At 42.3% G+C, this 22,152-nt stretch overlaps 1 protein-coding gene across 3 annotated transcripts in view; it reads left to right on the top strand.

Moving 5' to 3' along the window:
• The window catches only part of unc5db (unc-5 netrin receptor Db), a 294,402-nt gene that overhangs the window by 161,734 nt on the left and 110,516 nt on the right, over positions 1-22,152 (top strand). For all 3 annotated transcript variants that reach the window (XR_013101098.1, XM_004565812.4, XM_004565811.4), the window contains exons 5-6: positions 13,814-13,994; positions 14,771-14,938. Coding sequence is in view for 2 of the 3 variants with exons in the window: in XM_004565812.4 (XP_004565869.1) it covers positions 13,814-13,994; positions 14,771-14,938 (349 nt within the window). In the remaining variant the exon portion in view is untranslated. The remainder of the gene's footprint in view (positions 1-13,813; positions 13,995-14,770; positions 14,939-22,152) is intronic.

Below are 22,152 nucleotides of genomic sequence, written 5' to 3'. Positions count from 1 at the left end.
GTCAGTATATGATACAGTGTTCTGGCTACAATGTTTGAGTAAAGGAGTAAATTCATGTCTTCAGAAACCTCCATTTTTTGGACAGGTTAAAGCTGATTACTGCAATAAAAGTCAATAACCTAGTAGACTATATTTGTTTAATCTTTTATTTTCTAGCATTTTATACATCATATTATTAAATTGTTATTTGAGAACATATTTCTGTTGTTTTCTGAGTTTCTGACTTTGTATACATAAATGTGGCCAGTAAAAGTAAGAGCATGTGAACATTTAGATAGATGGTGCAAGTCCCTGTCATCTTTTTGCTAACACTTAATTATAAGGGTTTAACTGTAACTGGATGTTTGTCTTTTAATGTCTGTTACTTGATGACCCTGATAACAAGTCAGGTGAAGCTCAGGATCAGGTCTAGGTCAGATAACAGTCAGACAATATTGTTATAAAGTTTTTAAAGGACACCTATATGGTCTCTTGGATTTTTTGTCATATGTTCCGTTATACCAGTGAGCTCCATCTCTGAACATGTTTTTTCTAATCTTGGCTCTTTATGATGTCAGTAAGAGCAGATTTCCCTGATATAGTCACCTCAGGTGTGCTCTAGATGCGAGCACAACAGTCGCACCCATACTCTTTCTTCTGAACCTTCTGTTTATGAGGGGCAACCAATCTGAACAAAGTTGCCTTAAAAGAAGTTGGGATGGAGTTGAAAAGGCTTGTTTTAAGGTGAGGATGAATAGGGGAACTGCACCAAGTGTCAGTATATCATAAAAAAGGATTATTTGAACTGTGTATCAAGCAGAGCTACTCTAAGATCCACAGAGGATGCCATCGCCCACGTCCTACACACCACTCTCAGCCATGTGGACAAGAAACAGGGTAACTATGTGCGAATGCTGTTTGTTGATTACAGTTCAGCGTTTAACACAATAGTGCCCTGCAGACTGTTCACAAAGCTGAGGGATCTGGGACTTAACAGCCGTCTGTGTGCATGGGTGTTGGACTTCCTCACTGGCAGAACTCAGGTGGTGAGGGTGGGCAGGTGCTTCTCCAACAGCATCACCATCAACACAGGAGCACCTCAGGGATGTGTCCTCTCGCCACTGCTCTACTCCCTCTACACTTCAGACTGTGTGGCCACCCATGGCTCCAACACCATTGTGAAGTTTGCTGACGACACAGTGGTGTTGGGTGCCATCTCCAACAACGATGAGACGGCCTACATGGATGAAGTGAAGAATCTGGCATCATGGTGCCAGGACAACCATCTCCAGCTGAACGTCAGCAAGACCAAGGAGCTGGTGGTGGACTTCAGAAGGAGTCAGCACAGAGACTACAAGCCCATTATCATCAATGGAGCTCCAGTGGAGAGGGTGCAGTCCTTCAAGTATCTTGGTGTCCACATCTCCTCAGACCTGACATGGGCTGCCCATATTCAGGTCCAGACCAAAAAGGCTAGGCAGCGCCTGTATCACCTACGACAACTGAGGAAGTTCAGGGTCTCTCCAAAGATCCTCAGGATTTTCTATACAGGCGCTGTGGAGAGCATCCTCACACAGAACATGACATGGTGGTTTGGGAACAGCTGTGTGAAGGACCAAAAAGCTCTCCAGAGAGTGATCCGTACAGCAGAACGCTGCTGCAGGATTGCTCTCCCCCCGCTTCAGGACACCTACACCAGGAGATGCCGGACTAGAGCAGCGCAGATACTGAAGGACCCGTCCCATCCTGGCAACAAACTGTTCCAACTTCTGCAATCTGGTAGAAGGTTCCGCATCTTCCGGGCAAGGACAGAGAGACTCAAGAGGAGCTTCTATCCCCAAGCCATCCGGGCCCTAAACACACACACCTGCCCTCTCACATCATCTATAATTGACTGAGACAGGACTCTTCCAGACACTAAACCAAGGCACAATGTACATTTCAATTCCTTTAATTTTAAATATGTTTATATTGTCTATCCTGTAAAATAGTCAGATGTCTATTCATATTAATGTACAGAATTTACCTGCTCGCTGCTACTACTGCACATTCACCCAATGTAATGTATATACTACATATATATATATATATATATATATATATATATATATATATATATATATATATATATATAACAAACACCCAGCACGCCCCTGCGGGCGGTTTATCCTTCAAGCTCGGGTCCTCTACCAGAGGCCTGGGAGCTTGAGGGTCCTGCGCAGTATCTTAGCTGTTCCCAGGACTGCGCTCTTCTGGACAGAGATCTCCGATGTTGTTCCCGGGATCTGCTGGAGCCACTCGCCTAGCTTGGGAGTCACCGCACCTAGTGCTCCGATTACCACAGGGACCACCGTTACCTTCACCCTCCACATCCTCTCGAGCTCTTCTCTGAGCCCTTGGTATTTCTCCAGCTTCTCGTGCTCCTTCTTCCTGATATTGCTGTCATTCGGAACCGCTACATCGATCACTACGGCCGTCTTCTTCTGTTTGTCTACCACCACTATGTCCGGTTGGTTAGCCACCACCATTTTGTCCGTCTGTATCTGGAAGTCCCACAGGATCTTAGCTCGGTCATTCTCCACCACCCTTGGGGACATCTCCCATTTTGACCCCGGGGCTTCAAGGTTATATTCGGCACAGATGTTCCTGTACACTATGCCGGCCACTTGGTTATGGCGTTCCATGTATGCCTTGCCTGCTAGCATCTTGCACCCTGCTGTTATGTGCTGGATTGTCTCTGGGGCATCTTTACACAGCCTGCACCTGGGGTCTTGCCTGGTGTGATAGACCCCAGCCTCTATGGATCTTGTGCTCAGAGCTTGTTCTTGTGCTGCCATGATTAGTGCCTCTTTGCTGTCTTTCAGTCCAGCTTTGTCCAGCCACTGGTAGGATTTTTGGATATCAGCCACCTCCTCTATCTGCTGGTGGTACATACCGTGCAGGGGCCTGTCCTTCCATGATGGTTCCTCGTCTCCCTCCTCTTTCTTGGGTTTCTGCTGCCTGAGGTATTCACTGAGCACTCGGTCAGTTGGGGCCATCTTCCCAATGTATTCTTGGATGTTCGTTGTCTCATCCTGGACTGTGGTGCTAACACTCACCAGCTGTTACCTCTAAAGAGCATTTTGTTGTTATTATTATATTTTTTGCTTCAAGCATTTAAATCATGGTTAGAGCCAACTTAAATGGAGGCTCCCAGGGAGATGGAGGACACGTTTCATACACAGTGACCTGCAGTACTCACTCATCAGGGCAAATAGTGTTCAAATGTCACCAAATACACATTTGGCACCAAATGTCCATTCCTCTTATTTTTATGTAGACTTGCAATAATCAGCATGAACAATATATGTGTGACTGCTGTGTGCAGGAAACAGATTTAGGCAGAGGTCAGCTTCTGGCCCCGCACTGTCTAAATGATTCAACATGAAAATGGAGGAGTGATGTCATTTCAGTGCTGCAGAACCCACGGCGTGGATAAAAATAGGTGAATCCGTGCGGCTCAGACCGAATCGCAATGTCCCATCTAGTCCTTTGTCAACACAAATGAGCCCGGCCACAAGAGATGGGAGTGAATAATGTAGGGAGCACAGGGCAGATATCTTCAGCCCAGTCGATTTCAGCGCACCTTGTCCATGAAATATTGAGATGGCGTCCGTGAGTGCGCTAGTATGAGGTTTCAGTGACTGCAGCTGCAGGATGGCTGCTGCTGTGGTAGGACCAATAGGATGCGAGAATGCAGTTTGAAGTGCGGTGCATAGGCTGTGTTTGGGAATCAACCTCGTCAGCAAGGATGTCAGTGTGAGCTAATGAGTCTCCAGTCACTCGCGGTGGAATCATTTTGCATTATGTGGTTACAACAGTTTATTTAGGCTGGAGTCTGACACTGAGCAGGAAGGTCTCCTGCACTCTGGAGATCTTTATTTGCACGAGGGAGGGGCCATGGCAGATGTCCTGTAGTCCACCTCCTTTTCTGTCGTTTAGTTATTCCTCCTACTCTGTAACAGTCAGCATTGTTTGTCTTTTCTGTTTCTTTCATTTATGTACAGAAACCCCTCTAAAACCATGAATACATAATTATGTATGATGAAGAAAAGCACTGACCTGACATTAGTTTGGCTTTGTTAACTCATTCACTGCCATTGAAAAACTTACGTTGACTGCCATTGACGTCTATAAACGTCAATTACGTTTTCAATGGGAGGGGCTAGAATACAATCTCGGGCAGCTTGTCAGTGAACATCAGACTGCTTGAAATGTATTTTTCACAAAAAGCTCGTTTTCTCCCTTTTTTTGGTCAAAACAGGCATTTTTGGTGGAACCCACCTCTCTTCTACAGCTGATTACTAAAGAATGGAAAATGGTAGAAACAAGTTTTTTTTTTGGATGGAAGAAGATAGTCTGTTCTTCATTTTGGTAGGTTCAGCGTTTATGTGATCATAACACACAGTTTTCTGTGGCTCTTCAAAAATGAGTAAAAATGCTCAAAAACCCTGGCAGTGAATGAGTTAAGTAGTTATGAAAACATAATACAGCAGTGTCCTTTTTAATTGTGAAAACCTGTACAAAGACAGTTAAGTTCCTCATTGAAAAGGTGCAGTAGGTCAAGTGGAAGATTAAAGTTGTTGCATCTAGGCTGACACTTGCGAGTAGGAGTGAGTGGTTTTATATCTCTGGGGCTCAAAATTTGCATGTTAGACAACACAGTGCTTGCTGAAACTTTTGATTGGGGGAGCTTGTGTTGTGGCTGTGAACAGTCAGACAGGAAGCTCCGCTGACACAACGCAGTTTTACCTCTCTAGATCACTTTCTTTGGAAATATAGTGTGCACCTGAGTCTTTCTAGTTATTATTATTGCCATACTTCAGTCTAAATCAAATCTAATTCTGTAAGACAGAATTTATATATTTATTTTTATGCAAAAACATTCCCATATAGACAAATTATGCTTTCTCTTTTGTTTGAGTAAAAAGAAATGTGATAAATGATTATACAAATGCATAATGTTAACTACAATCCTTTAAATCTCAGCAACTTGTGAGAAGTCAGCAAGTTTAAGTTTCTAATTAAGAAATTGTAGAAAACAGATAATGAGACACTGATACCTCCAGGTAGTGTTTGGTAAAATTAAATGTTGGCCTTAGAAGGAAAACGGTTCCTTTTCTTTCCCCAATTAAGAATATTCCCTTAACCATGAATACATTTAAAACTTTTTTTTTTTTTTTATTGTTTGTTTCCTTTAATGAGCTCTAACCTTTCAGACTTTCCACTGCATTTGAGGAGTCAAAAACCTTCAGATGTGGCAGTGGTTATCACTAGGTGTAAAGCTAGTGATAAAAATATAACTCCATGGAAGTTGTCATATTTGAGCTGAGTTACAAAGGTGGCCTGTAGTGACAAATAGAGAGCGGTAACTATTACGATATCTTAGTTTTCCATTGACTTGCACTAATAAAGATTATTTTCATCCAAATAAGGTATGTGCTTTTGCAATAGAACGAGGAAAAAGGAAGACACAAACCAATGAATCAACCAGCCAAACAGTCTGCATGTGGACCATTTGTAGCCTGTTTTAGGTTCCTCTTATCAATTACCCTTTGATCAACATATTCACTCAAAGACTGAAAAAAAGAAAAAGAACGGTGGAAATAACCAAAACATGGATACTTTGATTTTTAAGCATATTACTGTTTTAGCAAAGCAGTACATTAGCATTGTGGTTAGCACTGTTGCCTCACAGCAAGAAGGTCCTGCGTTCAATTCCACCATCACCATTATTCTGTGTGGAGCATGTTTTCCCCATGTTTTGTGGGTTCTCTCCGGGTACTCTGGCTTCCTCCCACAGTCCATAGACATGCAGTTAGTGGGGACATGTTTATTGGAAACGAATAGTTATGTCTATAACTTCTGTTCCCTTTCAGTCGATTCACTCGGTACAACACATAAGTATGGGATATCACGCCCTCGCGTGTCCTGGCTGAAGAAACCTTTAATCACGCCTTTAAGGCAGATGACGTGTGATGACACGCGCACGGCCCCGCCTGCACATATAGCCGCTGTCATCACAGTCATCCCTCAGTTTGAGAGCCGCTCAGTGGGGCCACCTTGTGTTGTACCTCGTTCCTCTCCTTCAGGGAACAGAAGTTATAGACATAACTATTCGTTCCCTTTCAGTCGATTCACTCGGTACAACACATAAGTATGGGACATATATACACGCCCCACAGAGCAGCCACCGAACCGGAATCGGACCACCACATCCTTAGTGAGTGGTAGACCCAGCAGAAAGGACAGCATGAGCCACCGAAGGGGCTGTAACGTCCAACCGATAAAACCGCACAAAAGTGTGCGTTGATGCCCAACTAGCTGCTGCACAAATATCAGCTACAGGCACCCCTTTAAAAAGAGCCCATGAGGTTGCCATCCCCCTGGTGGAATGAGCTCTCACTCCGTGGGGAAAAGCAAGACCACCAGTGAGATAGCTTCTATAATCCAGTGGGACAGCCTCCGTTTGGACAGAGCTCTACCTCTATTTGGATCAGCGAAGCAGACAAACAGCTGGTCACATAAACGCACATTCTGAGTGCGCTCAATGTAGGTGCGTAGCACACGCACTGGACAAAGAGAATGCTGCATCCTCTGCTCCTCAGATGCAAAAGGTGGGGAGCAAAAGCTCAGCAACTCAACTCCATTGAGCTATAAGATGCAGGCATGATCTTGGGAAAATAGGCAGCATTTGGATGCAATACGACCTTGTGGCCATCAGAAGAGAACTGTGTGCAGGAGGGATGCACAGAGAGTGCATGAAGGTCACCCACTCGCTTTGCCAAAGCCAAAGCGAGAAGTAATGCAGTCTTATACGAAAGAAATTTCATATCCACAGACTCAATGGGTTCAAGGGGGGCTACAAAGGGCCTCCAGCACCAAAGACAAGTCCCAAGCAGGGACACTGGACTTAAGCACGGGCCTCAGCCGGCGAACTCATTTCAGAAAACATATGGCGAGGGGATGTGCACCTAGTGTCACCCGGTCAAAGCCAATATGACAAGCAGATAATAGCTGCTAAATAAACCTTAATTGTTGAAAATGAAAGGCCCTTATCCAGCAGCTCCTGCAGGAATGTCAAAACATCCACAATAGAGCACTGAAATGGGAGAATGTGATGGTCCTGGCACCATTGCTCGAAGGCTCGCCATTTGTAAGCGTACAAGCCTCTAGTAGATGAGGCCCTAGCGCTCTGAATTGTCGCTATCACACTAGGTGGCAAACCCTTAGCAATCAAGTTTAACCTCTCAGCAGGTAAGCATGAAGGCGCCTCAGATCTGGGCACGGATGAAACACTTCTCCTCCCGCCTGAGAGAGGAGATCCCTGCGGAGAGGAAGCTGCCAAGGACTCACTGCTAGCAGGCTGATTATCTCTGCATACCACGACCTTGTGGGCCACCAAGGGGCCACTAGAATCAGAGAGAGGGGGAATGCCGACGCACTCTCTCTAGAACTGGAGATATCATTTCCACTGGGGAAAATGCATACAGGAGCACGTCTGGCCATTGGTGCGCTAGCGCGTCCAAACCCAAGGGTGCATCGTGGTCGATTATGGAGAACCATGCATATGCAGGAACCATGCAGGAGCGCTGACGGGCATGGTTCCGGCTCGTCATCGGCTAATCCGTCAACGTAGTCCATGTGGTCAGCCCAGCTAATTGCGAGGACATAGACCGGAAAATCCTCGTCTTCGGACTCGGACGAAGCCGGGGCTCCAGACTCAGAAAGGAGAGGGTCATGCCGTGCGACAGCCGAGCGTCCCAGCACTTTTTCCACAAACGTCACCCGTCTTTCCAGGGTCGAGCGCCGGAGCTGGCGACATAACGCACAGGCTTCGGGCTCCGTCAACGCTCTCCTAGCGTGGACGATCCCCAGGCAGACAGGGCAGGCATCGTGCTGGTCGCTGTCGTGCAAAGAGGAACTGCATCCCTGAGGGCAGGGGCGAACAGAAGATTTCTGCTTTGCTCGCTTCGGTTTAGAGTACATTCCAAAACACAAAGCAAAACGCTGCACGGGAAAAACTTGAAATTAGCGCTCCGCGGGCAACCTACACATCAACTGCGCGGTGGAGGCTAACACCAACAGGGGCAGTTAAGCTAAGTTCAAGTCGGCAGACAACGGAGCTAACTAGCAGCAGCTAGCTAGCCCAACTCAGCAGAGGTGTTCTCAGCGAGGTGAAGAGCGTAAGAACTGAGGGATGACTGTGATGACAGCGGCTATATGTGCAGGCGGGGCCGTGCACGTGTCATCACACGTCATCTGCCTTAAAGGCGTGATTAAAGGTTTCTTCAGCCAGGACACGCGAGGGCGTGATATCCCATACTTATGTGTTGTACCGAGTGAATCGACTGAAAGGGAACTCTAAATTGCCCATAGGTGTGAATGTGATTGTGAATGGTTGTCTGTGTGTACTGGTGACCTGTCCAGGGTGTACCCTGCCTCTCGCGCTAAGACAGTTGGGATAGGCCCCTTAGGCTCCCCCTGCAACCCTTAAAAAGGGATAAGTGAGTGAATGAATGAATTACTGTTGTACATATTGGGGATTACTAACTAGCTTGATTAAGTCTCTATTTGCTACATGCCCTTGTTCAGACACCTAAATGCAGCTGTTAGCTAAGATGTTCAGCATGTTCATCAGTTATATAATGCTCTAAAAAACCAACCAAATCCCTGTATTATTGTAGGGTCTCTCCCACAAGACATTTGACGTGGCTGCTATTGTGTATGTTTCTGTATGTTTAGATTTGTTGAAATGGTCTTAAATCAATAATTATACCCTCTCAGCCATTTCACATCATTTCTTTGTAAAGAAAACAGATTCAGCCTTTAATGCTCAGACATCCATTTAAGACTTAATCAAAAGTAAAGTCTTTGTTGGTGTCTTTTTATGAATTCAGTGGGACAAAATAAATGTAAGCATCAAAATGTAACTTTCTATGGGGTCTTTTTGCAACAAAATACCTTCATATCTCATATTCAGAGAGCTGAAATTAATTTGGCTATGGTTAGAGAACATAGAAGGAACTTATTTGCAATTTTGTTTCACGGCTCCCGATCCAAGACCAATTCTCCACTTGTAGTTCACAGATATCAGGAGATGTGAATGCAGAGTAGATCTTTTAACTTGGGGAGAAAAGAGGTCCATGAGAGCCTTGTATAATGAGTTTCTTTTGAGAGGTTACTCTTAGAGAAAGTGTGAAATGAACAGCCAAACTGGAAGCCAATTTCAGCTTCCCTGAATGAAAGCCTTTAATCCAAGATGAATCCCCTTGATCTACAGTAGCTCAGGTAGACAGGCCACAGTACAAAGGAGCATCAACTATATGCTCCTGCACCGTGATACAAGCTCTCCTCTGGTGAGCTTCACAAAGACATTGCGATGCAGCTCCGAAAACAAGTTAGCATTTAACTCTATCCCACCTCCCGCCTCTGTTGCACTTGTTTCTACTTTCACATCCGACTCCTCTGTTATTTTCTCATAGGTCAGAGAAAAGCTCCTAGAGAGCAGATGATGAGCTTCATTATTAAGCCGAGCAATTACATCCCTCCCGGCCCAGGCCGCAGCCAGGCGCTCCCTCTATTTATTTCGTTAAGATAAGACAGATCGAGGTGGAATAGTAATGCAGCGCCTTGTAGCTCAGAGGGGAGGAGAGGTGGCATTTGGGAAGCAACAGGGGAGAGGGGATGGGCGATGCAGACCCACTTTCTGTTCTCCACGTATCATTCTTGATTAACCTCCAGAGCAGGAGAGCATAACAGAGCTGCAGATAGCTCCCCTCCGAATGAACCTGCCGCTGTCGGGCTGACTGTTCGGATGAACACAGCATGTCATGCTGAGTTCAAAGTGTATCTGTGTGTATGTGTGGATGCACACATACTTTTAATGACAAGGCCTGCTGATTGGTGGACGGAGAGATCTATTGGGAGGATCAGCCCTGAAGCCAGGAGTCTGATTTGCTGGTGTCACGTGATCACCAGGGATATGCCCGGTGGCACACTTAATCTATATAATTGCACTGATGAGATGCTCAGCAGAGGAAAACTTCCGTTTCCCACAGTCAGGCAGGTAAGAGTCACCCACAGGCGGGAGGAGATCATGTAAAATTGTGACACCTAAGCATGACTCAGCAGACAGATTTTCCTCCTTAGGGCACTGAAGCACTCCATTTGTACTGAGTCACCTTGACATCAAATGACCATTAGAGCCAAGCAATGAGACACATGAGCAGAGGGGAAAAAATGCTTCAGCTGGCAAGGACTTGATCAGCACTGTCCTCATAAGTCTTGGTGATGGCTACAGTGTCACCCGTTTACATTGCTCTTCTGTCCTCTAATTGCCCCTCGACACCCACATTTCTCAGCATCTAATCATCAGGAAATGTCATCAAGAATAAGCTGTGTATGTGTATGTGTGTGGGTAGTTAAGTAGATAAGGGAACCTGGCTGCTGTGAGGACGTGACCTTCAGGGGCAATTCGGGTAATGAAATCACAGGAAGGAAGTCCTGATGCCGGGGGCCCACCTGGTAACCCCTCTGTCAGGGCTGACACTGATGACCGCATCCTAAGTGAAACAAATGTGCCAATTAGGCAATTCATTCCTCACATCCTCTACCACACAACCACTGGCCTAATTTGTATTTGTCCCTTCATCTTTTTCCCCCATCACCTCCTCCTTCTCTCCCTCTCTTTGTCTCTGTCTCTCTCCTCCCTTCTCTTCCGCTTGGTGAATCTTTTCATCAGTACCCAAGGGCTGTTAGTGGCAGACAGACAGCTAATGTGCAGTGTGGCCCCACACTGGGAGGGCCAGCTCGTGCCACATATTAATTGCCTCTTTCAAGTCACGGATTTCCCCACAGGGTAAAATTGAAATAAATACATAAAAAAAGTTGGTGGTGGTGGTGGTGGGGGGGATGGATGTAGTGCGGTGTGGGAGGGTGCCAGGACTCGTGTCATCCCTTCAGTGACGGATGACTTTAATCATGAGAAATTAGACCCCATCCCCTGCCCTGCTCCTCTTACTCTCTGTTTTCTTATCTATCTAACGATGCTAGGCCGCTTAACCTCTGATGAAACCCCCCGTGTTAGAGGCCATTGTTAAATTATACAGAAAAATCTGCAGGCCCTCAGTCGCACTGTAAAAAAAAGAGAAATTCTCATTCTAACTTGGAGTGGCACAACTGGTTGAAATAGAAGTTCGGAAAAATACAAAATGAGAGAAATGATTACTATGTTATGACGTTCATTATCATTTTTATTCATGTCAATATATACCTGCAATCCATCATCCCTCAGGTCTGTGTGTCATTTCTATTTACCCAGTGTTTGCATGCCCACAGGCGCTTCCTATTTGCATCCAGCCTGAGTGTTGTTTATTATAAAGGGTGGCTGCCTGTGCTCTTCCTATAAATCCATCAGCCCAGCCCATTTTGCTGCGCTATGAATGTAATTTGCAAATGCAGCGATGCAGCTCCCTTACCAGGGTAGAAGCAGTAAAGCGTCACTAAGTTTGTAATTCATAATTAGTTTTCCTCTCTGTTGCTGGTAATTGGTTATAGCACATCCTTTGACTGCCTAATGGCTTTAGCGTTAGTGGTTATACTGCCTAGTTGTGGCTAATCGGCAGGGTGGGCCTTGTAAAATGTAGCTGATCAGCAGTTATGTGTATTGCTGGGCTTTTTTAGGGGTGCTGAATCCAGATACAGGATCTGCTACTAAGATTTGCACGTTGAGGGTTCAGTATGCTCGAAACAAACAAAGTGTTGCTTCACCATGTCGAGCCAGTGCTCAAGACAGAAAGTGTGCAGTCTATTAATCTTATTTATCTGTCTTAGACCCATTGTTTTAGCATTTCTGCCCTTTAAACCAACTTTCTTCTGACAGGCTGCCCCTTGCAAGAAAAGGATATGAATAGCAGGGCTTCTGTGTGTTCTGTGGATGTCTTCAGTCACTGACAGCATGAAGAGCCAGGAATAGAGAAGCAAAGCATAATAGGGGTCCTTTAATAAATGTAATAAAGGACTTGTATAAATGTAGTATGTTTATAGTAAAGTATGTAAAATTTGAGTCGCCACAAGACAATTTAGTTAAATGGAAAACGGAGGTTTGCATGTGGTTAACACTGTGAAAATGTCTATTTTAACCCAAATCTAATTCTATTCAATTCGTTTTCATTTATATATTGTCAAATCACAACAACAGTAAACCTCAAGGCACTTTGTATTGAAAGGTAAAGTGACCAATTACTTGGCAACAGTAGGAAGAAAACACAGAGTGATGTGTTAGCTCAGAGAGTGAAAAGAGGTGTGTGAAGAAAAAACACTCAGTGAATCATGGGAAGGTCTATAGCAGCTTAGCTAAGGGAGGATTCAAAAACAAAAGTTTTAAGCCTAATCTTAAAAGTAGAGATGGTGTCTGAATCCAATCTGGGAGCTGGTTCCACAGAAAAGGGGCCTGAAAGCTCTGCCTCCTATTCTACTATTAAATACTCTAGAAACCACAAGTAAGGCTGCAGTCTGAGAGCTAAGTACTCTACTGGGGTGACACGGTACTATGAGGTCTGATTATTCCTTGTTGTAAGGAGAAGAATTTTAAATTTAATTGTTGATATAACATGAAGCCAATGAAGGGAAGCTAATATAGGAGAATTACCCTTTCTTTTTCTAGTCCCTGCCAGCATTCTTGCTGCAGTATTTTGGCTCAACTGAAGACTTTTAATGGAGGTTTTAGGACAACTTGATTATAATGAATTACAGTAGTCCAGCCTACAAGTAATTAATGTATGAACTAGTTTTTCAGCATCACTCTGAGCAGGATTTTTCTAGCTTTAGGGATATTGCACAAATGCAAGAAAGGAGTCCTACATATTTGTTTAACATGTGCATTCAACCACATATCCTGGTCAAAAAGATCTAACCTACAGCCTAAGCTATTCCATTAGTTTCTCAACTTTTAAGCCGCAGCATTTTGCTTGTTTGTTTTGTTTTTTTCTGTTTGTTTTTTGATCAGAGGGTGGACTACCAAGTCATCAGGAAAAGGTAGCAAACCTGGTTAGCATAGCTGCTAAGTAGTACAAAGCTACAGACTGATAAAGTGCTAAAATCTCTATCACCAAAACTCAAGAATAAACGTCTTGGGTGGGCTGTACCCCACATATTAAAATGCTCTAGAAGGTACCAACAGCACAAACATAGTCTAGTTTAGTAACACAGAACTAAGGCCTAGCACCCGATTGGAGCAGCCTGTGTTAGCAAACCTGTCCATTAACTTTAATCCCAAGCAGTATTTAAATCCCCCCACCGTAAAGCTCTGATGAAAGGGGAAACTACCCATAGAGGTCAAAGACCTTGTTTATAAAAGGCAGTTAACATGTTTTTAAGGCTAAAGTTTGGCACTTTACCATGAGAGTGTATGGGGATTGATTTGCTTTTTAACCTAACCATAAATGGCAAAGAGAGGAACTGCATTTTTTGGCTCTTCCATCTTTGGCTTCTTTTTATAGCCTCAAATAGGTAAATCAAGATAGCCATTTGATTAAACCAACCCTAACCCCTATACCCTATCCAAAGCTCTTCTGTTTGTCAGAAAATAAACTTTATTTTGAATACATGTCAACGTAGCTATCAGTCATTATTTCCTGTGTTATTGGATTGCTTTAAATCTTGGGTCCATTTGTCTGCCCATTTAACATGGTGTTAAGTGGAATTGCTCTAGTGTGTTGTACTTAACTATGATGTTAGTGATATTTGCTGCAAACACTCCTCATATGAGTACTATATTACCACTCTTTGACAGGTGGAGTGGCTGAAAAATGAAGAGCTGGTGAGTTCCCTGACGGATGACAAAATCGACACCCGAGCCGACCACAACCTCATCATCAACGAAGCGCGCCTGTCCGACTCAGGCAACTACACCTGTCTGGCCAGCAACGTTGTGGCAAAGAGACGTAGCGCCACGGCAACTGTGATAGTCTTTGGTACGCCATCGTAGCAGCTGCTTATTGCCTGCTACAACACATTACAGAGTAGTGACACAATGTTTACATGGCACTTCAGATCAATTTGTTCGGCTTCCTGTGCCCCTATACACAAGTGATTAAGAGACCCGTCTCTGTGTTCCCACTGAAGAGCAATGTTTCCTCTTTATTCAGATGAATGTATTATTCAAACACTCAATTTACTGCCTCTCATTTAAAATCAATGTGTACTTTATGAAAGGAAATAAGCCAGTGTGTCTTAATCTCATTTAAAAGGAGTGTTGCTTATTAAGTATTTATTTGCCAGAGGCCTTCCAGAAACGTGGGTTCGCCAGCTTTGATAGCACTGCTGAGCAGAGAGAGAGAAAGACAGAGAGATCATAAAGTGCTTCAGTCACAACGCTAAGCGGTCGACTCCAAACCCGTCAACCAGTATGAGTCAGTGTCGCCTTTAGAAACGGCGTTTCCGTTTAATGGCTGCTTTCTTTGCTTTCGCATAGTTCCTTGTCTTTATCTTAATCCAAGTGCAAGAAACACTGAACTGAGCAATTACGAAACAGGGAGCTGTATATCCAGCGTATTGCGCTGTGCTCAATCTGCTCCTACCGTTATACATTGTTGCCTTGCACTGCCTCTGAGCCTGCATAATCATTAATAACCCCAGCAGCTCTTGTTAGAGTGTTTAACTATGCCAGAGTTCAGTAAAAAGTATTATTCATTGCCGTGCCCTCACTCTACTTCTTTTTCTTTTCTTAACTTTGCTGGACTCTCTCCAGTGAATGGCGGCTGGTCCCTGTGGACGGAGTGGTCGGCCTGTAATGCGCCATGTGGGCGGGGTGTCCAGAAGCGATCTCGGACCTGCACGAACCCGGCACCACTGAATGGCGGGACCTTCTGCGAGGGCATGTCCGTACAGAAGATCACTTGCAACGCGCCCTGTCCAAGTTAGTTCTACTTCTCAGTTTTTGCTTAGATTAAGCACAGCTTAATGGGGCTGTGAAGATACAAAAAGTAGCTTTTGCTACGTGTCAAAAACTATTAATGCTTGGCTGAAAATAATTAAGCTGGTAAGTCCGACAAAAATGTTCACATTAAATGTTCTAATGATATTAGCGCATGATGACTTAATTATCTCCAATTCTAGCACTTCTGTTTTCAGTTGAATTTATTGCAAGGCTGTTTAATTCTATTTGAACAATAACAGTAACATTTAGCTATCGCTGACATGTAGAGTGACGTTAATAAGCTTCATTCGTGCCTCATTAGCATTGCAGGCAACCAATAAAGGGACTGCAGTGGTCAGTTCCAATAGTGGCTACACATTATTCCTTTGCCAATGAGAGAGAGCACTGCTATGCTCAAGAAACTACAAACAATAAAAAGAAGAAGGCAGATTTATGATGCAAAGTAAAGTGACTAACAGAAGCAGTGGTGAAAGAGGTTATATGACTCAGTGCCCAGCATGCAGTTCAGTGGGAGAAGGTGAGCTTAGGTGCTTGTTGAGAAAATGAATTTTTACCTTACAAGAGCAAACAGGGAGGGATTTTGTTGATCTGGGGAGGTTTGTGCTCACCCAGGCAAAGGTTATCCTTTATGGTGAAGGATGCATCAACACACAGACATATCTGCAGAATTTAAATGGATACCTGTGACTGTTTCTTAAACAAAAGGCTGCTATTGAGTCAAAACTAGTTTCGTTGCTCTGGATAACCACAACAGGCAAATAATAATAATATTAAAATAATTAATAATACTCATAAATTTGTCTTGTGTTTTATACATATGTAAAAAAAAAAGCCCCAATGCACACACTTTTCATGTCTTGTGTTTTATACATATGTAAAAAAAAAAAAGCCCCAATGCACACACTTTTCAAATTCTTAAAATTTGAATAGCAGGCATTACGAAAAAAAAGTGTGTGTGTGTGTGTGTGTGTGTGTGTGTGTGTGTGTGTGTGTGTGTGTGTGTGTGTGTGGCAGGGGGGCACTTTACATGGACTTTTATGTAGAATATTCTTTGTCACCGACACATGATCTGATATTGCCGTACTGGGATTATTCTCTTGTACAAACTGGCTCCTTTAATAGTCTAGACATCCCACTGTGCACTTAGGGTCATATGCAGTCCTGCAAAACAATAACAGCCTAAATCTTCATAAGTAATTCATAAGTGACTATCAGCTATTACAATATACAATTACAATTAGTTACTTTTTTTAACCAAACACAAAAAAAAAAGCAAATGGATCAGATTTACTAAAAGTGACCTTTGATCTTATGAGGCTGCAGGTATTTAAACTACACAAAAATATGTGGAAGTTTGTTCTTTAGGCTACCTGCACTGAATAATCCCCTTTGAACTTGTTGCAGCCTCCAACAGGTCTGCACACCTCCAGCAACTCATGGCCATAAACTGTAGTTTCTGTGCTCTGGTGTCTAGGACTGTTGTTGTTGGTGAAACATGGAACAAATCTGATCAGACTAAAGAAAAGCCAACTTAATCAATCAATTTTTTCCTCATAAAATACTGGGTTTCCTCATATTTGGCATGAGAGTATGAGAATGAAGGATGAAAGAAAGTTGGCAAAGCTTTAAACTGTAAAAATATAGTACACATGAAACACTGTTGATATATCGCATTGTCTGATGACATTAACAATAAAAGAAAGTAGAGTGATCAGCTCTGCTGCATCAGTTGCATGCAAGCTGAATTAACTGAATTTATTTTTGTTGAATAGCACTGAATACAGACCTGAGGCAGATGGAAATGTCATGCTTCTCAGGTGTTTAGTAATAACCAAACAAATTAAAATGTCAGAGAATCAGTACTGAAGTGGATATATCAGTCTGGACTAAACTGGGGGATGACTGACTGAACTTCTTGGATTTAGCCATTAAATTAATTAAACATTTTAAGTATTCGATGCTGACAAATGATCAGATTTATATATATATATATATATATATATATATATATATATATATATATATATATATATATATGTATATATATATATATATATATATATATATATATGTATATGTGTAGAGAGAGGGAGAGAGAGAGAGAGAGGGAGAGAGAGAGAGAGAGGGAGAGAGAGAGAGAGAGAAAGAGAAAAGTCATGGATGATGGAGTATTGTCCATTACCTCTGCTAAGAGAAGAGAGATAATATCCTTACATAACATTTTTATTTGCTACAGAGACACTAACACCTAAAAATACATTTGCATGCTTCAAAAAGTACAATTTGGAGGAAATGCATTATAATCACTGCCCTAAATGTGCTTAAATCCAACTTTTAAATCAAATTGTTATGCCAATGAGTTCACAAACAGTATTGTGCATTAGCACTGAGAGAGTTGCTGTACAAATATTTCCTTCTTATGATGATAAAAAAAAGGTAATTTCTTGCTAATTTGCCAGTGCAAATGTATGAATTTCTCATTCCATAGTCATTTTTAAGTGACAGGTTTGTTCAAGCATATATAGTTGGCCTTTAGCTCTGTACATTGTTAGTGAGATTATTTATATGCACATGTATTACAGATATGCGCAAATGCTCTAATCTTTGACATTTAAAATCAGCGTGACAAAATGAGATATGTTTGATCTCTACATCCTGACAGGCCCAGTTATTTCTGCATGAGAGGGAAGTTGTAAATGAACTTCTTTTGTAGCCTAATCGAATGGCACCAGGTGAATACTCCGCTCAAACTTTCTTCTGTAATTACACATAAAACCCACACTCACAGATTGGTCATCACAAACTGATGTCAGTCATTGGTCATCATAGTTCAAGTCTGATGTATAAGTGAAAAAAGAGGAGCAAAGTAAAGAAGACAAAGGGAGTAGGTTGCTGTAATTGTTTTGCACATTTTGGTATTCCTTTATTGTGCAGCAATGCAAAATACTTAGGTGTGTACTTTTGCTTTTAATGTGCTAAAAGCAGTTCATTAGCAAAATATGTTCAAGTGTTTTGGAGTTTTCCCAATTTGGTCAACCTGTGGTGTGGAAATATACATTTAGGGTTGGCTTGGAAGATGCCAGACTAATAACTTATGCAGGAAAATGTTCTTGAAAATCAGAGAAGACAGATATGAATAGATTTCAGAATAAATTTATCACTTAAAGCCGTTTTAGCAGCAGTTTCGCACATCATCACATTCATTTTCACACGTGAACAGAAAAAAAAAGGTAATTCAGTTACAAGTATATGCCATGAGAGTTTTGTCTGGGAAGCTTCAGATGGACAGATGGAGACCGAAAGTTTGGTCCAGTTTAATGGCAACACCAGAGAAGGATCAAACATTGGAAGAGGAAGGAGAAGGGGCAGAAGTCAAGCAGAGAGAATTAGTCCAGATGAATACTCATTAGTTTGTAAAATAAGTTGAGGGAAAAACCAATTAGTTGTTTTTAATCTGGGATATGTAATGAAATGCTATTAACGGCACAAATTATAAATTTTTAACCTTAATTTATATTCTATTCCTTCCTAGTTAAATTTACCCTTTTTAATTTTTCATATTTATTTCCTATCTTAGTCATAGCCTTTTCCTTTTTTGTTTTCTTTAGGTCACGAGCAGTTGTCCAAGCATTTCACTACATATCGTACTGTGTATGACTGTGTACGTGACAAATAAAATTTGAATTTGAATTTGAATTTGAATTTGAAAGTATAATCAGAAACCTTTCATCAAAGTATTTGACATAGCGCAAAGAGAAACCAAAGTGACCTGGCCAGAAGGACAGATGAAATGCCATAATATCATCAGCACAGTGCTGTCAGTTTTTAAAAGTAATGAAAAAATAATCTGCTACGGTAGATTCCTATGAATGCTGTTTACTTTTTTTTTTTTTTTTTGCCTGTCCCGTTTGGCTCTTTTGCCATCAGAATTATTGTCTAAAGGCGAAGAAAGATGCCCAACGGATTTACTTTACCAAATTGACCATCCCAGCCTTGCCGTAATGGTCCATTTGATTCACCTTTTATTGTTTATTTTATTTTCACTTGCTGAATACGGGACAGACTTGACTGTCCCGAAAGAAAAGGGAGAAAGAAATGAATGCTGTTTACTTTGATGATGGTCTTTTTATGGTTTCTGCAGTGATTCACCTGTAGTACTCTGTCTTTTTTTAAACAAAATCTATAAGTCTCCATACAATCTTGAAGGCGTACCCAGAGATGCTGAGCACTTGTTGGCCCTTTTGGCTTCACTCTGAGGTCCATCTCATCCCAAACCATTTCCATTGGGTTTTGGTCAGGTGACTGTGGAGGCACTCCATCACTCTCCTTCTTGGCCAAATTGCCCTTACACAGCCTGGAGATGTGTTTGGGGTCATTGTCCTGTTGAAAAATAAATGATGGTAAACGCAAACCAGATGGGATGGCATGTCGCCGCAGGATGCTGTGGTAGCCATGCTGGTTCAGTGTGCCTTCAATTGGGAAAAATTCCCCAACAGTGTCACAAGCAAAGCACCCCGACAACATCACACCTCATTCTTCATTGTGGCAACCATGCATGTAGAGAACATCCGTTCACCTTTTCTGCGTCGCACAAAGTCACTGCAGGTGGAACCAGAGATTTCAAATTTGGACTTGTCAGACTAAAGCACAGATGTCCACTGGTTTAATGTCCAGTCCTTGTGTTTCTTGGCCCAAACAAATCTCTTCTGCTTGTTGCTTTTCCTTAGTAGTTTGACCATAAAGGCCTGATTCACACAGTCTCCTCAGAACAGTTGGTGTAGAGATGTGTCTGCTACTGGAACCCTGTGTGACATTTCTCTATTCTCTAATCTGAGGTGCTGTTAACTTCTGAGGCTGGTGACTCAAATGTATTCATCCTCAGCAGCAAAGGTGACTGTTGGTCTTCCTTTCCTGGGGCGGTCCTCATGTGAGACAGTTTAATCGTAGCCCCGGATGGTTTTTGTGACTGCACTTGAGGACACATTCAAAGTTTTAGCAATTTTCCGGATTGACTGACTGTCAGTTCTTACAGTATTGATGGACTGTCGTTTCTCTTCACTCAGCTGATTGGTTCTTGCCATAATTTGATTTCTAACAGCTGTCCAATAGGGTTGTCAGCTGTGTACTAACTAACCTGACTTCCGCAGAAAACAACCGATATTCTCAACCCCACTAAGAAGGCAAGAAATTTCACAACTGAACCCTGACAACACCTGAGCAAACGGTGGTTATTTTCAGGAATCAAAACTATAAGATATATTTAGATATATTGAGTTATTTATCAATTCTTTATTTACTACATAATTCCATGCTTGTATTTAGTAAACAGTCATTTTCAGTTTGAAACAGCAGGGCTTGGCTGCATAATGAAAAGTTGGAACAAAACAGATTTTAAATGATACATTCTGATCCATAACAATAACTAAATTCTTATATGTATGTTGTCACCTTTTCAATTTCTGCACTTTAAGCTGTTCTGATCTTAGAAAGATTCTATATTAACTTTTTGCTATTTGAAAATAGCGTGCAATTTATTGCTGGTGACTTTTTTGAGCTATTGCATTACTGGATATGTTCTGCCAGGTTATTACCTCTTCTTTCAGCGGAGCTACAGTTTGCCCTGCAACATGCCCAGCGGAGGGGATTTAAGTCATATGTCTCTTTCTTGCTGGAAAATAAAGTAACAGTTCTAGTGAATGAGGTGTTATGTGTTTCTCACAGACAAGGCTATGTGTAAACACTCTGGATCCCATCATTACCATCAATGGCTTTCAGCAGTTGAGGCGGATAGAAATAAATCCGAGAGTGCAATGAAAAAGACACAAGGCACAACAAATGGTACCATTTTTGTCATGTCACTGTCTCACCAGGGCTAACACTCAACTAATTAATCAAATTAAGCTACATCTATAGAAGAAGTAGCTTAATTCTGCACTCCAATTGCCCAATGACCATATTATTTAATATCCAAGAGACATAGTTATTCTGTCCCATTACATTTTTTTTTCATTTTTGCAATATCCTAAAACTATCAGTACATAGTATGCAAGCAGACTTTTTTCAAACCACTGTTCTCTGTCCCAGCCACACTGATCAGATCAAAGTTCAAGTAAAACTTCGCATTTTAGTGCAGGAGAAAAAAACACTTGATGGTGTTACTAATCAATAATAGTGGCTCTGCCTCAGTTTTTTAAGGTCTGGCTTTCAGAGTTGGCTTTCTGGCTTTCCTGCCTTGCAGGATGAAACAGAAATTGGGCTTTTTGGACAATGGCTGATGTGTGTGTTTTGAAGTTTCCAACTTCCTGCCTCTTGCTACCAATTAAAGCTGTCAGCCTTAAATGCAGCCTTTAAGAGATGGAGAGAACGGTGGGTTGTTTTAACAGCATGCTGTTTACGGGGAAAAATAATTAAGTTCAAAAATGGAGGAAAGAAAATCTCCCTCCTCAGCAGAGATAAGCAGGCCTGTGCCGCTACCATGGCCTGGAGCCCCGACATGATGGTTGAAGTTGTATGTGGGCCAGGTACAGAAGTGCATTTTGCCCTTTTATCAGGGTTGAACCTAGTCTTTGTGTAGAAAAAACAGACTTGAGTGAAGCAGAAGACCCTGCGAACCTGTCTTGAGCTGCTGATTGACAAGTGCGTCCAGTTTTGACAGGGCACCCCAGATCATTACCTCAATGATGTTCTGAATGCACAAAGATAGTTGCTGCAGCATGATGAGGCAGACAGCCAAGGTAGATTGCAAAGAGAAGAGAAAATACACAGAAATGGAGCCCCTGTTTCCATTTGGAAAAAACAGCTTTTTAAAGTTAAGTTAATAGAAATTCTGCACTGCAGTGCACAAACTCAGAGTGGATGCTGCTTTCACATTGCTCGTGTATGGCACAGGCATGTATGGTTAATTTATCCTTGTTTAATATCTTTATTATACCACAGTGTCATAGTCAGATGATAAAAACGTTATTGTTTTTAAACACTTAACAACAAACAGAAATCTCGCATGGCATTCCAGGAATGTGCTGGAGTCACTTACCCAGTTTGGGGGTCACAGCCTCGGGTGCTACGATTACTACTTGGACAGCTGTTGCTTTCACCCTCCATATATTGTCTAGCTCCTCTCCCAGCACTTGGTATTTCTCAAGCTTCTTGTATTCCTTTTTCCTGATGTTACTATCACTTGGTTTAACAATATC

The sequence above is a fragment of the Maylandia zebra genome, linkage group LG12 (genome assembly GCF_041146795.1).
Source record: "Maylandia zebra isolate NMK-2024a linkage group LG12, Mzebra_GT3a, whole genome shotgun sequence".
Taxonomy (NCBI): Eukaryota; Metazoa; Chordata; class Actinopteri; order Cichliformes; family Cichlidae; genus Maylandia; species Maylandia zebra.
Note: the sequence above shows the minus strand (reverse complement) of the source record. Positions and strands in the feature narration are given on the sequence as shown.